This window comes from Melospiza georgiana, chromosome 8 (assembly GCF_028018845.1).
Source record: "Melospiza georgiana isolate bMelGeo1 chromosome 8, bMelGeo1.pri, whole genome shotgun sequence".
Lineage (NCBI taxonomy): Eukaryota > Metazoa > Chordata > Aves > Passeriformes > Passerellidae > Melospiza > Melospiza georgiana.
The window spans coordinates 5,107,737-5,120,733 of NC_080437.1; the positions used below are offsets into that span (position 1 = coordinate 5,107,737).

The 12,997-nt window shown below is 49.3% G+C and overlaps 1 protein-coding gene across 1 annotated transcript; it reads left to right on the forward strand.

Moving 5' to 3' along the window:
• The first annotated feature begins 1,921 nt into the window (after positions 1-1,921).
• On the forward strand, positions 1,922-12,964 carry CWF19L1 (CWF19 like cell cycle control factor 1). The gene is made up of 14 exons (XM_058029216.1): positions 1,922-1,970; positions 2,087-2,171; positions 2,613-2,691; positions 3,005-3,106; positions 6,197-6,411; positions 7,277-7,395; positions 7,564-7,648; positions 8,167-8,307; positions 9,195-9,306; positions 9,983-10,062; positions 10,866-11,075; positions 11,459-11,578; positions 12,639-12,736; positions 12,820-12,964. Exons 1-14 carry the CDS (start codon positions 1,945-1,947, stop codon positions 12,962-12,964), a joined length of 1,617 nt encoding a protein of 538 aa, XP_057885199.1. The 5' UTR covers positions 1,922-1,944.
• Positions 12,965-12,997: the final 33 nt, after the last annotated feature.

Sequence of the window (12,997 nt, forward strand, 5' to 3'; positions counted from 1 at the left end):
TTCCCGCCCGCCCCGCGCCCGGGCTGCTGATCCGCGGCTGCGCCGGGCGGGAAGAGCCGGCGGGCGAAGCTGAGGGGCGGTGCCGGTGCTGAGGGAAGGCGGGGGGGCGGGCATGATGAGGGCAGGCTGAGGGGAGGCGCCGCTGAGGGAAGGCGGGGGGCTGGCCATGTTATGGGGAGGCGCTGCTGAGGGGGAGCGGTGACGGTGCGGCGGCGCCGTTGAGGGGAAGCGGCGGCAATACGGCGGTGGCGCCGCTGAGGGGACGCGGGAGGCCGGCCATGTTGAGGGGAGGATGAGGGGTGGCACTGCTGAGGGGAGGCGGTGTCGGTGCGGCGGCGGCCCCGCTGACGGGAAGCGGTGGTGATGCGATGGCGGCGCCGCTGAGGGGAGGCGGGGAGCCGGCCATGTTGAGGGGAGGATGAGGGGAGGCACAGCTGAAGGGAGGCGGGGGGCTGGCCATGTTGAGGGCAGGCAGAGGGGGGGCACCGCTGAGGGGAGGCGCGGGGCTGGCCATGTTGAGGGCAGGCTGAGGGGAGGCACCGCTGAGGGAAGGCGGGGGGCTGGCCATGTTGAGGAGGGGCTGAGGGGAGGCACCACTCAGGGGAGGCAGGGGGCTGGCCATGTTGGAGGCAGCCAGAGCGGCGGCCCCGCTGAGGGGCGGTGGTGGCTGAGCGGCGGCCCCGCTGAGCCGGGCGGCCGCGGCCTCTGCGCCCTTTAGAGAGCTTGAGATGGCGGAGAGCTCTTTGTTGTGTAGCCTCCATGGCCTGCTGGGGTCGGTGGGATCGGGGCAGGAGCGGGGCGCACCCCGGCCCCTCAGGGCGCCTTGGGCGGGCCTCGCTGCCTCCGTGACGCGCTGGAGCCACCGCCGAGCGCGGCCTCCTGCCCGCGACCGCCGCGAGCGCTTTGGCCCAGTTAGCGCCGGGAAAATCAATTTTATGATTTTATCCTCCTCGGGTTCCCACATCCTGCCGGTAAACAATCGGCTCTGCTGGCTTTTGGGAGTGGGCAGGCCCTGGCACGGGGTGCCCAGGGCAGCTGTGGCTGCCCCTGGTTCCCTGAAGTGTCCGAGGCCAGGCTGGACTTTGGGGCTTGGAGCGGCCTGGGACAGTGGAAGGGGGTGGAACTGGGTGGGCTTTAAGGTCCTTTCCCACCCAAACCATTCCATGAATCTTTTGTGGTTCTTTCAGGCCAGGTGAGATGCAGAAAATAAAAAGTTATTACTTTACATTTCTCGTGCTTGTTGTTTGAAATGTGGAACGGTTCGGTCACAATACCACAGAAGGAACAAACCCCAACAGCAGCGACTTAGATTTACAGAATTCAAATGGTAACATTGTAAAACCTCAGTAAAAGTATATAAACATTTAATTTAGAAATCTCCTATAAAAGCTATTAATAAGGTGTCTTTTATTTATAAAGCATTATTATAATAAAGAATTATAAAAGGTGTCAAAACCAGGAGGGTTTGGCTGGTGTTTACAGACTGATGAAGTGCTTGTTTTGGAACAGCTCAGCGCAACAATTACAAATACATATTGAAATATAGTATTTTATGGAAATATATTTATTATAAATACATATCGAAATATAGTATTTACACATATAATGAACAGTATAATAATTTACTAGTGTAAATAATCACCTGCAGTGATTATTTCAGTCACTTCTGAGACAACACCCGTCTCTTACCCAATCACCTCTTCTACTTCTTCGCGGCTTTTCCACGTTTAGTTCCAGCACTGGCTGGAGCACTAACACACCAGGATAGACACCACACATCGGGAATATCCGCGATTCCCTGCGGACACCGGGGTTTAAACTTCCCGGCGATTCCAGCTCGGTGTGTCAGCCTTCGGGCGCCGCCCACCCGGCAACCGGCGGAGCGCTTTGGGCGGCGCACCCGGAAGTGGCGGGAGCGGAAGGTTCGGCTCGAGCGTCTTCGTGATGGCGGCAGCGGCGCCGCTGCGCGTGTGAGTGGGACGGGACGGGATGGGAACGGGGCGGGACACGGGATGAGGTGGCGGTGGGGCCGGGGCTGGACCGGACCGTGCCATGTCGGCCGCTCTTACCGTGCGGTGTCCCGCAGGCTGGCGTGTGGCGACGTGGAGGGGCGGCTGGAGGCGATCTTCGGGCGGGTCCGCACCATCCAGGCCAAGAGCGGCCGCTTCGATGTAAGGCTCGTGGGGCTTGTGGGGGGGGAAGGTGGCCTGGTGCCGTTCCCGCGGGGGTCCCGTTCCCGTCCCGGCACGGCCGAGGCCGGAGCCTGCCCGGGGTGAGGTTTCCATACCCGCGGTGCTCGGGTGGCTGTTGCTGTCCCGTCCTTCCGTGACAGCCATGCTTCTCTTTCTGCTCGGTGTGAGGAAGGGTTTGCAGCCCCCCGGCCCTCCCCGCCCGGCCCCAAACCATTGTGTGGAGCTGTGACCTGTGCACAGAAGGCGGGAGAGCAGCTGCCTGTACTTTTAAACCCCTTGATGTTGCGTTTAACGCAGATAAACACAGAGGAATCTCTTCAGTTCAGCAAACCAAGTGCTGCTGAAGCGGTGCAAGCAAAGCCTTTGTGTGTGTGTTCTGTCTGTGGTGGAATAAACTCCTGCTTTATCTGCTGTTTTTAGATGCTTTTGTGTGTCGGGAATTTCTTTGGCTCGACTTCCGAGGCAGAATGGGCCGAGTACCGCACGGGGGCCAAGAAAGGTAAGGGAGGAGGGAGGAGGGCGGTGTCACTCTGTGTCACTGCACGGGGGCTGGCACTGTGCTGTTATAGCAGTTATACTACAGGAGGGAAAGATGGCTCTGGCTGGAACACCCCTGCCTGTCGGGCTGTGCATCACTTTGGGGTTCATTTTACACGAGGTGTGTGTGGAGCAGGGGTTGTTCCCCTCCTGCAGCTGTGGCAGCTCCAGCTTCCCTCTGCAGGAAGGTTTCTTGTGCTGCTGCTGCCAGAGGGTGCTGGGTGGGGTTCCTGGGCAGTTAAAGCTCACTGAGTGCACGTGCTTCTCTCCCTCAGCTCCAATCCCAACCTACGTGCTCGGTGCCAACAGCCCGGACACCCTGAGCTACTTCCCAGACGTCAGTGGCTGTGAGTTGGCTGAGAACATCACCTACCTGGGTAAGGCTGAGGGGCTTTGGGGTCAGCCTGTGCCTGCTGGGGCTCTCAGGAACCTTCTCTCACCTTCCCACTGTAACACCTTCTTTTTGCTGGGAGTTTTCAGTGATATTTTTTTTATCCTGTGGTTCAGACTGGTACAGTCTCTGTAAAAAGAAAACTCTTCTTCCTTGATTTGTGATTTCTTTTTTTCATTTCTCTCATACTGCTCATTCTTGTGCTGAGCAGAAGGAGTAGAGGTTGCAACAGGCTGTTCTTGAAGTAATTTGTAACAGAGCAGGATGTTACAACAGTCCTTTGAACTATTAGAAAGCACTTCTTTTGAATAATTGTCAGTTATTCTTTTGAAATAGAAATGTGTTCAATTTCACAAAAAAGTGCACAATTGTCAGGGTTTGTCCCTTGCTTTATCTTCCTGCACGACAGTATTTAGAAATAAGGTTGTACAACTAAAAGTCACTTCTGTTTGTTGGTCAAATAAAAAAAATGAGAGTGTTCTGAAATTTTTTACATTTTTATTCTTCTGTTAAAACTACTTCAACTATTTTTTGCTTTATCTAAATTGGTAGATTTCTAAAAGAAATACTGCTTTTAAATAAGGATATATTTTTCTTTAGAATTGTTAATTTTCTTAATTAACAGCTCAGCAAATCAGCAGTAACTCCAAACCATTTCTGTATTAATAAATTTGTATTTATTATCTTTGGTTTAGGAGAAGTTATTCTAAACTTCTTGCATTCACCTATGTGTAAGATAATATTGTCCTTTCACTCCTGCTTTTCCCTCAGCTGAGCCTTCTTCTCCTTGACTCCAATATTCATTCAATTTTATTCCAGGCCCTTCTACTCCATAACTCTTTACCTTTATATCTTTTCTCAATTTTCTTTATTTCAGAAATTATTTGTTCAGTCAGTTCCCTTATTTATTCTTCTTATAGCATGCTGTCTTATTGCCAGAGCGTGCCTGTCTAAATTAACAGCTCAGCAGTAGCTCCAAACCATTTCTGTAATAATAAATTTGTATTTATTACCTTTGGTTTAGGAGGAGTTATTCTAAACTTCTTGCATTTACCTATGTATAAGAAATCATATGGTACAATATTGTCCTTCCACTCCTGCTTTTCCTTTAGTTGAGCCTTCTTCTCTTTGACTCAGATATTCATTCAGTTTTATTCCAGGCTCTTTTACTCCAAAACTTTTTACCTTTATATTTTTTCTTAAATTTCTTTATTTCAGAAATTATTTGTTCAGTCAGTACCCTTATTTATTCTTCTTATAGCATGCCTGTCTTATTCCCAGAGCATGCCTGTCTAAATTCACAGCTCAGCAAATCAGCATTAGCTCCAAAGCCAATTCTGTAATAATAAATTTGTATTTATTACCTTTGGTTTAGGAGAAGGTATTCTAAAATTCTTGCATTTACCTATGTGTAAGATAATATTGTTCTTCCACTCCTGCTTTTCCTTTAGTTGAGCCTTCTTCTCCTTGACTCCAATATTCATTCAGTTTTATTCCAGGCTCTTCTACTCCAAATCTTTTTACCTTTCTATCTTTTCTGAATTTTCTTTATTTCAGAAATTATTTCTTCTGTGAATTCATTTATTTATTCTTCTTATAGCATGCCTGTCTTATTCCCAGAACATGCCTGTCTAAATTCACAGCTCAGCAAATCAGCAGTAGCTCCAAGCCAATTCTGCAATAATAAATTTGTATTTATTACCTTTGGTTTAAGAAAAGTTATTCCAAACTTCTTGCATTTACCTATGCGTAAGAAATCATGTGGTGTAATATTGTCCTTCCACTCCTGCTTTTCCTCTAGTTGAGCCTTCTTCTCTTTGACTCCAATATTCATTCAGTTTTATTCCAGGCTCTTCTACTCCAAAACTTTTTACCTTTCTATCTTTACTCAATATTTATTTATTTCAGATATTAGTTGTTCAGTCAGTTCCCTTATTTATTCTTCTTATAGCATGCCTGTCTTATTCCCAGAGCATGCCTGTCTAAATTCACAGCTCAGCAAATCAGCACTACCTCCAAACCATTTCTGTAATAATAAATTTGTATTTATTACCATTGGTTTAGGAGAAGTTATTCTAAACTTCTTGCATTTACCTATGTGTGAGAAATCATGTGGTACAATATTGTCCTTCCATTCCTGCTTTTCCTCTAGTTGAGCCTTCTTCTCTTTGACTCCAGTATTCATTCACCTTTATTCCAGGATCTTCTCCTCCCGAACTCTTTACCTTTCTATTTTTCTCCATTTTCTTTATTTCAGAAATTATTTGTTCAGTGAATTCTCTTATGTGTTCTTCTTATAGCATGCCTGTCTTATTTCCAGAGTGTGCCTGTGTAAATTCACAGCTCAGCAAATCAGCAGTAACTCCAAACCATTTCTGTCATAATGAATTTGTATTTATTACCTTTGGTTTAGGAGGAGTTATTCTAAACTTCTTGCATTTACCTATGTGTGAGAAATCATGTGGTGTAATATTGTCCTTCCACTCCTGCTTTTCCTTTAGTTGAGCCTTCTTCTTTTTGACTCAAATATTCATTCAATTTTATTCCAGGCTCTTCTACTCCAGAACTTTTTACCTTTATATTTTTTCTAAATTTTCTTTATTTCAGAAATTATTTGTTCAGTCAATTCCTTTATTTATTCTTCTTATAGCATGCCTTATTCCCAGAGCATGCCTGTCTCTGTAGGGAAGGTTTAAATGTGATTTTGCTGTGTGCCTGTACTGCAGTAGCAGAGGTAACAAGCGAAGTGTAGCAAAGCTAAAAGGAAAAAAACCAATTTATTTCCAGAACTGCCACCAGGCCAAAACTATAACAAAGTAGAGGCACTTGGATGTGTGATTGCTGTGGATGAGTTTTTGGGAAGCAGGGGGCAGGGAGGAGGGGGAGCATTGGGGTTTGTGTGTGGGCAGGTTCGGGTTTGCGCTGTGGCACCGATCGATGCCATCGCACTGGGCACAGCACATGAGCTGCCTGTGGGGGTGACAGCAGTGACAGCAGTGCCAGCCAGTCAGCACTGCTGCTGCTGCCCTGCCCAGGGGACTGTGGCACGCTCAGGGCTGTGTGTGTGTCCCTGCAGGCCGCAGGGGTGTGTACAGCGGCTGCTCAGGGCTGCAGATCGCCTACCTGAGCGGCACCGAGGCGCAGCAGCAGCCGGAGCCCGCGCACTGCTTCAGCGCCAAGGACGTGGCTGAGCTGAAAACCTCTCTGCTGGCAACCCCAAACTTCAGGGGTGTGGATATACTGCTGACCTCCCCCTGGCCCAGAGATGTGGGCACTTTTGGCAACAGCGCGGTGAGTGTTCTGTTCTGGGGTTTCACTGAGCATTGCCTCTCTGCCTCCTCTCAAAGTTCTGGTCACCCTCTCCAAGGGCTTGAGAAAGGTGGGAGTAAAAACAGGGAGAGCAGATGTTCAGGTTCTTCAGAGAAGAAGGACTGACAGGAGGGGGATTTGTGAGACTTCAGGGCATTTTAGCTGTCCTTGCCACTTTTTGTTTTGGTGTTTATTTCCTGAAGTATCAGACCCTCTCCAAGTGCTTGAGAAGGGTGGGAGTAAAAACAGGGAGAGCAGATGTTCTGGTTCTTCAGAGAAAACTGAAAGGGGAGGGATTTGTCAGACTTCAGGGTATTTTAGCTGTCCCTGACACCTTTTAAGTGTTTTGGTGTTTATTTCCTTAAGTATCAGGTGGTCTGGTTCTTCCTCAGTCTGGATTTTGAGGATGTTGTTTCATTTGTGTCCAGTTTTGTTGTGTTAGTGTTCCTCAGCAGAAGTGATTTTCAGATTATTTGAAACCTGTCTGCACAGCAAGGCTGCACATGTGGCAAAAGAACATTTTTTACTTTCTCTCAGATTTTTCCAACATCCAAAAAGTGTTACAATCCTCTGTTTAAATGCATGAGGAACCTTCCCTCACAGCATGGTAACCAATCCTGCTGCCCTTGGGGGTTGTAGAGAAAGATTTGTTGAGATGTTGTGGCTCAGAGAGAAAACTCAGATCTCAGAAGTTCCCATGTAGTTGTTCTATGTCATTCTATGTTTGACTTCCCTTGGCATGAATTTTCTGGGAATTTACTCACTGGAGTGTACAGAGAAGTATATTAAACCATTCTTTTCCCTGCTCTTGGAGAGGTTTAAATAAAGCTTGGTTTGTGTTTTGTAGGGAGAAATAGATACCAAGAAGTGTGGCTCCAGGCTGGTAGCAGATCTAGCTGCAAGTCTCAAACCAAGGTACCATTTTGCTGCCCTGGAGAAGACCTACTATGAAAGACTTCCTTACAGGTTTGTAAAATCATGTGAAATCTCATTTCTTTTCAAGTAAGGGTTCAGTTTTTAAGGAACACAGGAGGATTGCTGTGCTGTCTGAGTATCTTCATGGCAGGCAGGGGTTCTCCCACTGTCCTTTCAATACTTTATGTGCCAGTACAGCCAGGTGTTGCTTCCTTACAGGAATCACATGGTGCTACAGGAGACCCCACAGCACGTCACCAGGTTTATTGCCCTTGCTGATGTTGGCAATACAAGCAAGAAAAAGGTACTGACACCCTTGAATCTTCCTTCTTTTCTCAAGTACAGTAATGGGGCAGTGAGAGCAGTTAGAGGACAACATCAGGCACCTAAAAGCTTGGCTGAAGTGGAGGTATCTGTCTCACTTGAGTAATAGGTAGCACTTGCCTGTTATGTCACAAGGGTAAGGGCTGCATGTGGTGTTCTGAGGCACAAACCACTGAAAATAAACTTCTGGCATGAGGTTTTTAACCTGTCTCTCTTCTCCCCCTTAAGAAAGTTAAGGAATATTGGTTGGTAGTTAAGGATGCACAGGATCCAGGCCTGGTAACAAAAAAGGCCAGAAAGAAGGCCTGGAAACGGGCAGGGACCAAGGATGCACTGCATGAACTCCTGGGTGGGACACTGGCACAGGGGCTGTGTTTTTCCATGCCCTTCCTTGGCACAAACACTGATGTGCTGAGGGGTGTGGAGCTGTTCTGGGGTGTGTTAGTTCATAAATGATGGCAGGAGCTGCCTGTCCCTGATTGCCTGTGTTTGTTGCAGTACCTCTATGCCTTCAGCATCGTGCCCATGAGCTCCATGGACCCTGCAGAGCTGGTGAAGCAGCCTCAGGATGTCACTGAAAATCCCTACAGGAAACTCAGGAAGGAGGCTCCCAAGAGCAAAACCCCTCTCTCTGCAGAGGTACTGCCCTGTGCTCCTCCCTCTGGACCTTCCTGCTGCACTCTCTGTGCTCACAGCCCTGCTTGGCTTTCCCTTTGGGGTATCTCTGTCCAAAACTCAGTGCTCACAACACTGCTTGGCTTTCCCTTTGGGATATCTCTGTCCAAAACTGCTGTGGAGACAGGCTGAGGGAGCTGAGGGTGTTCAGCCAGGAGAAGAGAACTTATTATGGCCTTTCATTTCTTAAAGAAGGACTATAAGAAATATGGGGACAACAATTTTTTCCTCTTCAGCATTAAAGCCTTCTCATGGCATTTGGCTCTATGAGATAACTCAATCAAATGTTTTCAACCTCTGGGGAGTCTGTGGCAGGTTAACATCTCTAGGAAATAAAGCCATTCTTTTGGCACTGGCTGGCAAATGAAAAGATTTGAATAATCCATAAAATCTGGCAATTCTGAATGTTCAGCATAAGGCTGAACAGGAGAGCATAATGATTTGGGGCAGCTCTCCCTGAAGTTTTTCCCTGACTGAAGCAGATAAAGCCTGCTGCATTACTAGGAGGACAGGACAGGTCATTCTGTTCAGGCATTTCTTCCTGGAGAGGGTGCTCAGGCCTTGGCAGGGGCTGCCCAGGGAGTTCCCATCCCTGGAGGTGTCCAGGGAAGGGCTGGAGGTGGCACTCAGTGCTCTGGGCTGGGGACAAGGTGGGGATCATGGGGATGGTGGGGACAACTTGGACTCCATGGGCTGGGAGGGCTTTTCCAGCCTCAGAGATTCTGTGATATTGATGCTTTTCAAAAGTGGTTCACAGCTCTTCAGGAAAAATCAAATCAAATCTATATCCTGTCACTTTTTGTGATGCAGCTCTAACTGAACATCCTGTTCACTTTTCATTTCCTAAACAGGAAGAACCAGCCTGTCAGTTTTTCTTTGACTTGAACAAGCATCAGGGAAGGAAACGTCCCTCAGAAGGGAAGGAGAGAGGGGACTCCCAGCCTAAGCAAGCCAAGAAACCCCGTAAGTGTGAGGATGATTTTTCCCTGAGCTCTTCCCTCGAGGCTTTGGATGAACCACATCACTCCAAGTTGTTCCTCAAGCTGTTGAGCTGTAGGTGACAGGGCCAGAGAGCTCTGTCACTGCCAGCTGCTGGGGGGATGCAGGAGGATGAAGGGTCCCTGGTTTCCAGGGGAAGATAGGCTTCAGCAGGTGAAAGAAGAGCATAGTTTCAAAGCTCTTTGGGTCTGTGGTGGTTGTGGTTGGGCTGATGGCATTTATTCTCTGAACCAGACACTTCCCAAAAGCTCAGCTCAGGTATCACAGTTTGGGTGTGAATCCAAATTTGTGTTTTGGGTGTGATGGATAGACCAGAACTGACAAGTGTGTTTGACAGCATCTGCCCTTGTCTTTACCTGTGCAGTAATTTTACCTCATTTGGATTTGTTTGCTTACATTTGCTGGTGTTTTCTTATTAGTGAGCTGCAACTACTAACTCCTGGAACTCCTAAATTCCTCCTTCATTCCAGGAGAATGGCAGTCAGCAGGGTCTGACTGCCACCTCCTCCTTGCTGGAATGTCCCTGGCTAGAGCTGTGTCCTTCTGACACCTGCAGCACTTTATAAACTGGGAAATACCAGGTTGTCTGTGTTCTGACAAATATCCCTTCTGCTAATCCTTGTTTTCTTTCCCAACAAAGCTCAGCCCACAGGGCCCTGCTGGTTCTGCCTGGCCAGCCCAGAGGTGGAGAAGCACTTGGTTGTCAGTATTGGCACACATGTAAGTACCTGCAGCATGGGCTTTGCTGAGGTCAGAGTCTTGCTAAGACATGGCAAAACAAAATACCAATCTCCAATTTTAAACATAAAACAAGCAAACTTTATTTCAGCTGGCTCTTGGGCTTGCTGTCAGTTTCTTTGCATCTCCTCTACAAACACATAAACTCGTAAAAAGTGGATTCCAGTGCCAGAACACTTTTTGCTGTGCCAGCCCTCTGTTAACATCTGGCAGAACTTTTCCAGCTGGAAGAAAGGTGGAACCTGCTTTGGCAGCAGGATGCACCAGTGCCAGATCTCTCTGGGATGGCTGGTTACGGATTTGTTTTATAGAGATGGAAAAATGGTGTCTCCAGGATGTACTTCAAAATGTTGACTTTGAAGCTCAGTCCATGATTGTTTTATGCACTTTGCTCAAAGTTACTGCTCCTGTACAGCATAATCCACTTACAGGGACAGGTTTGTCCACAGGTTTAGTTTAAATTTTTAAGTGGATTTTTGTGTCAGAATAAGAAATTCCTGCCTCATTGGTGAAGTTCACTCAGCAGCTTCCCTGCACACAAGGCATTCAAAAGATACTGGTTTTGTTTTTTTTTTTTTGTCCTTTGGCAGTCTCTTTGTCTCTTTCTCATTCCTCTAGTGAAAAATAAATTCAATATAAAAATAAATTCAAATAAAATGGCTAATAAACAATCCCTAATAAGCAACACAGAAGACTCTCCTGTTCCTGAGGCTACTCAGAATGAGTAGTCAGAGTGTAAATTCCTACAGCACGGTGAGTAACTGGTGTGTGTTGTTTCACTCTAGTGCTACCTAGCCCTGGCCAAAGGGGGTTTGTCACCTGACCATGTCCTGATTTTGCCAATTGGGCACTATCAGTCAGTGGTGGACTTGTCTTCAGAGGTGCTGGAAGAAGTCACCAAGTACAAGGCTGCCCTAAAGGAATTTTTCAGGAGCAAGGGGAAGAGATATGTCCTGTTTGAAAGAAACTATAGGAGTCAGCATCTGCAGCTACAGGTATGGTCTGTGTGTCACCCTGGGGAAACATAAACTTGCACTGAATATAAACTCCAGATGAACTGAAAGAGCCATTTTGGGGTTTATTGTGGTGGTTGCTGTGTGTGGCAGGTCTGTAAGTGTGTCAGAGCTGTATCAGAGCTACCACAGAGATGAGAAAGGAGAGGGCTGTGCTGAGAACTTTCAAGCCTGGAGTTTTCAGCTCTCTGTCCAGCTCCTACAGAACAAAAAGTCTCATGAGTTTAAGCCTGTAGAGATGGGTGCTCACCTGTCTTGTGTGATGAGGCTGAGCTGTACTGAGGAGCCACGAGCTCCAGTGATGCACTGATGGCTTTCTGCAAATGGATTGTCTTGTCTTTCATGGAAACGTCCTCCCTCTGCAGGTCATTCCTGTCCCTCTGGACCTCTGCACTTCTGAAGACATCAAGGAGGCCTTTATTACACAAGCTCAGAAGCAGCAGATTGAGCTGTTGGAAATCCCAGAGCACTCGGATCTCGCGCAAGTACGGGGCCAGATTTCACCTCCTCACTTCCCCCTGTCCTGCCCAAGCTGCTCTTCCCCTCTGAGCTCACTCTGTGGGGTGGGGTCAACCTGTTGGAGGCAGAATCTCATGGGCTTGATCTGGGGATGTACCAGGATTCTGCTCTGGGAGAAGTTCCCATGAACAACAGGTGATTTCTCAGCTGAGAAATGGAAGCATGGCCTCGTCCTCCAAGAATGTGTTGTACTGGGCTGGGATGACCTCAGTGAGGTTGGGAATGACCAGACCTGCCTGCTTCTCATTTAGTCACTCACAGCAGAATTAAACCTCAAAATACCATAGGTGATCCCAGCAGGGAGTGACCCACTGCTCCTTCCTCCATGGAAGGTATTGTTTGAGCTCAGACTCTGACCTCAGGCAGTTTGTGGGGTTATTTTTCCAAGTTTCCTCCCAGGAGAGAGGACCGTGGCATGGGGACAGCTGTGTCCCCAGCCCCTGAACTGGCTGGGAAGAGGCTCTGCCTGTGCCCTGGTGGCTCTTCTCAGAAGGGTGATTAGGAGGGGGCTGCCCAGGAGGGACATTGGAAAGGGCTGCCCAGGAGGGACATTGGGAGGGGCTGCCCGGGGAGGGGACATTGGAAAGGGCTGCCCAGGATGGACATTGGAAAGGGCTGCCTGGGGAGGACATTGGAAGGGGCTGCCCAGGGAGGGGACATTGGAAGGGGCTGCCCAGGGAGGGGACATTGGGAGGGGCTGCCCAGGGAGGGGACATTGGGAGGGGCTGCCCAGGAGGGGACATTGGAAGGGGCTGCCCAGGGAGGGGACATTGGAAGGGCTGCCCGGGATGTACATTGGAAGGGGCTGCCCAGGAGGGGACATTGGAAGGGCTGCCCGGGAGGGACATTGGAAGGGGCTGCCTGGGGAGGTGGTGGAGTTGCCAGCCCTGGAGGTGTCTGTGGTACGGACTGACATGGCAGTTGGTGCCATGGTGCAGTGAACGAGCTGGTGATGGGTCATGGGTTGGACTAGATGGTGTCAGAGGTGTTTTCCAGCCGATCTGATTGTGTGGTTCCGTGGTGCAGGTGGCTCAGCCGGGGGTGCCGTACTTCTACGTGGAGCTGGACACGGGGGAGAAGCTGTTCCACCGCATCCGCGGCCGCTTCCCGCTGCAGTTCGGCAGGTGCGTGCCCGCCCCGCCCCAGGAATGACATCACTGTGCTATCTCGATGACGTCACGGTGACGCCACGGCGCTGTCGTTGCAGGGAGGTGCTGGCGAGCGAGGCGCTGCTGGCGCAGCCGCAGCGCGCGGACTGGCGGCAGTGCGCCGCCCAGCGGCCCGAGGAGGCGGCGCAGGCCCGCGCCTTCCGCCAAGCCTTCGAGCCCTTCGACTTCTCCCTCCGCGACTGAGGCGGCGCTGCCGGCGGCGGCCCCGGGCGGGCG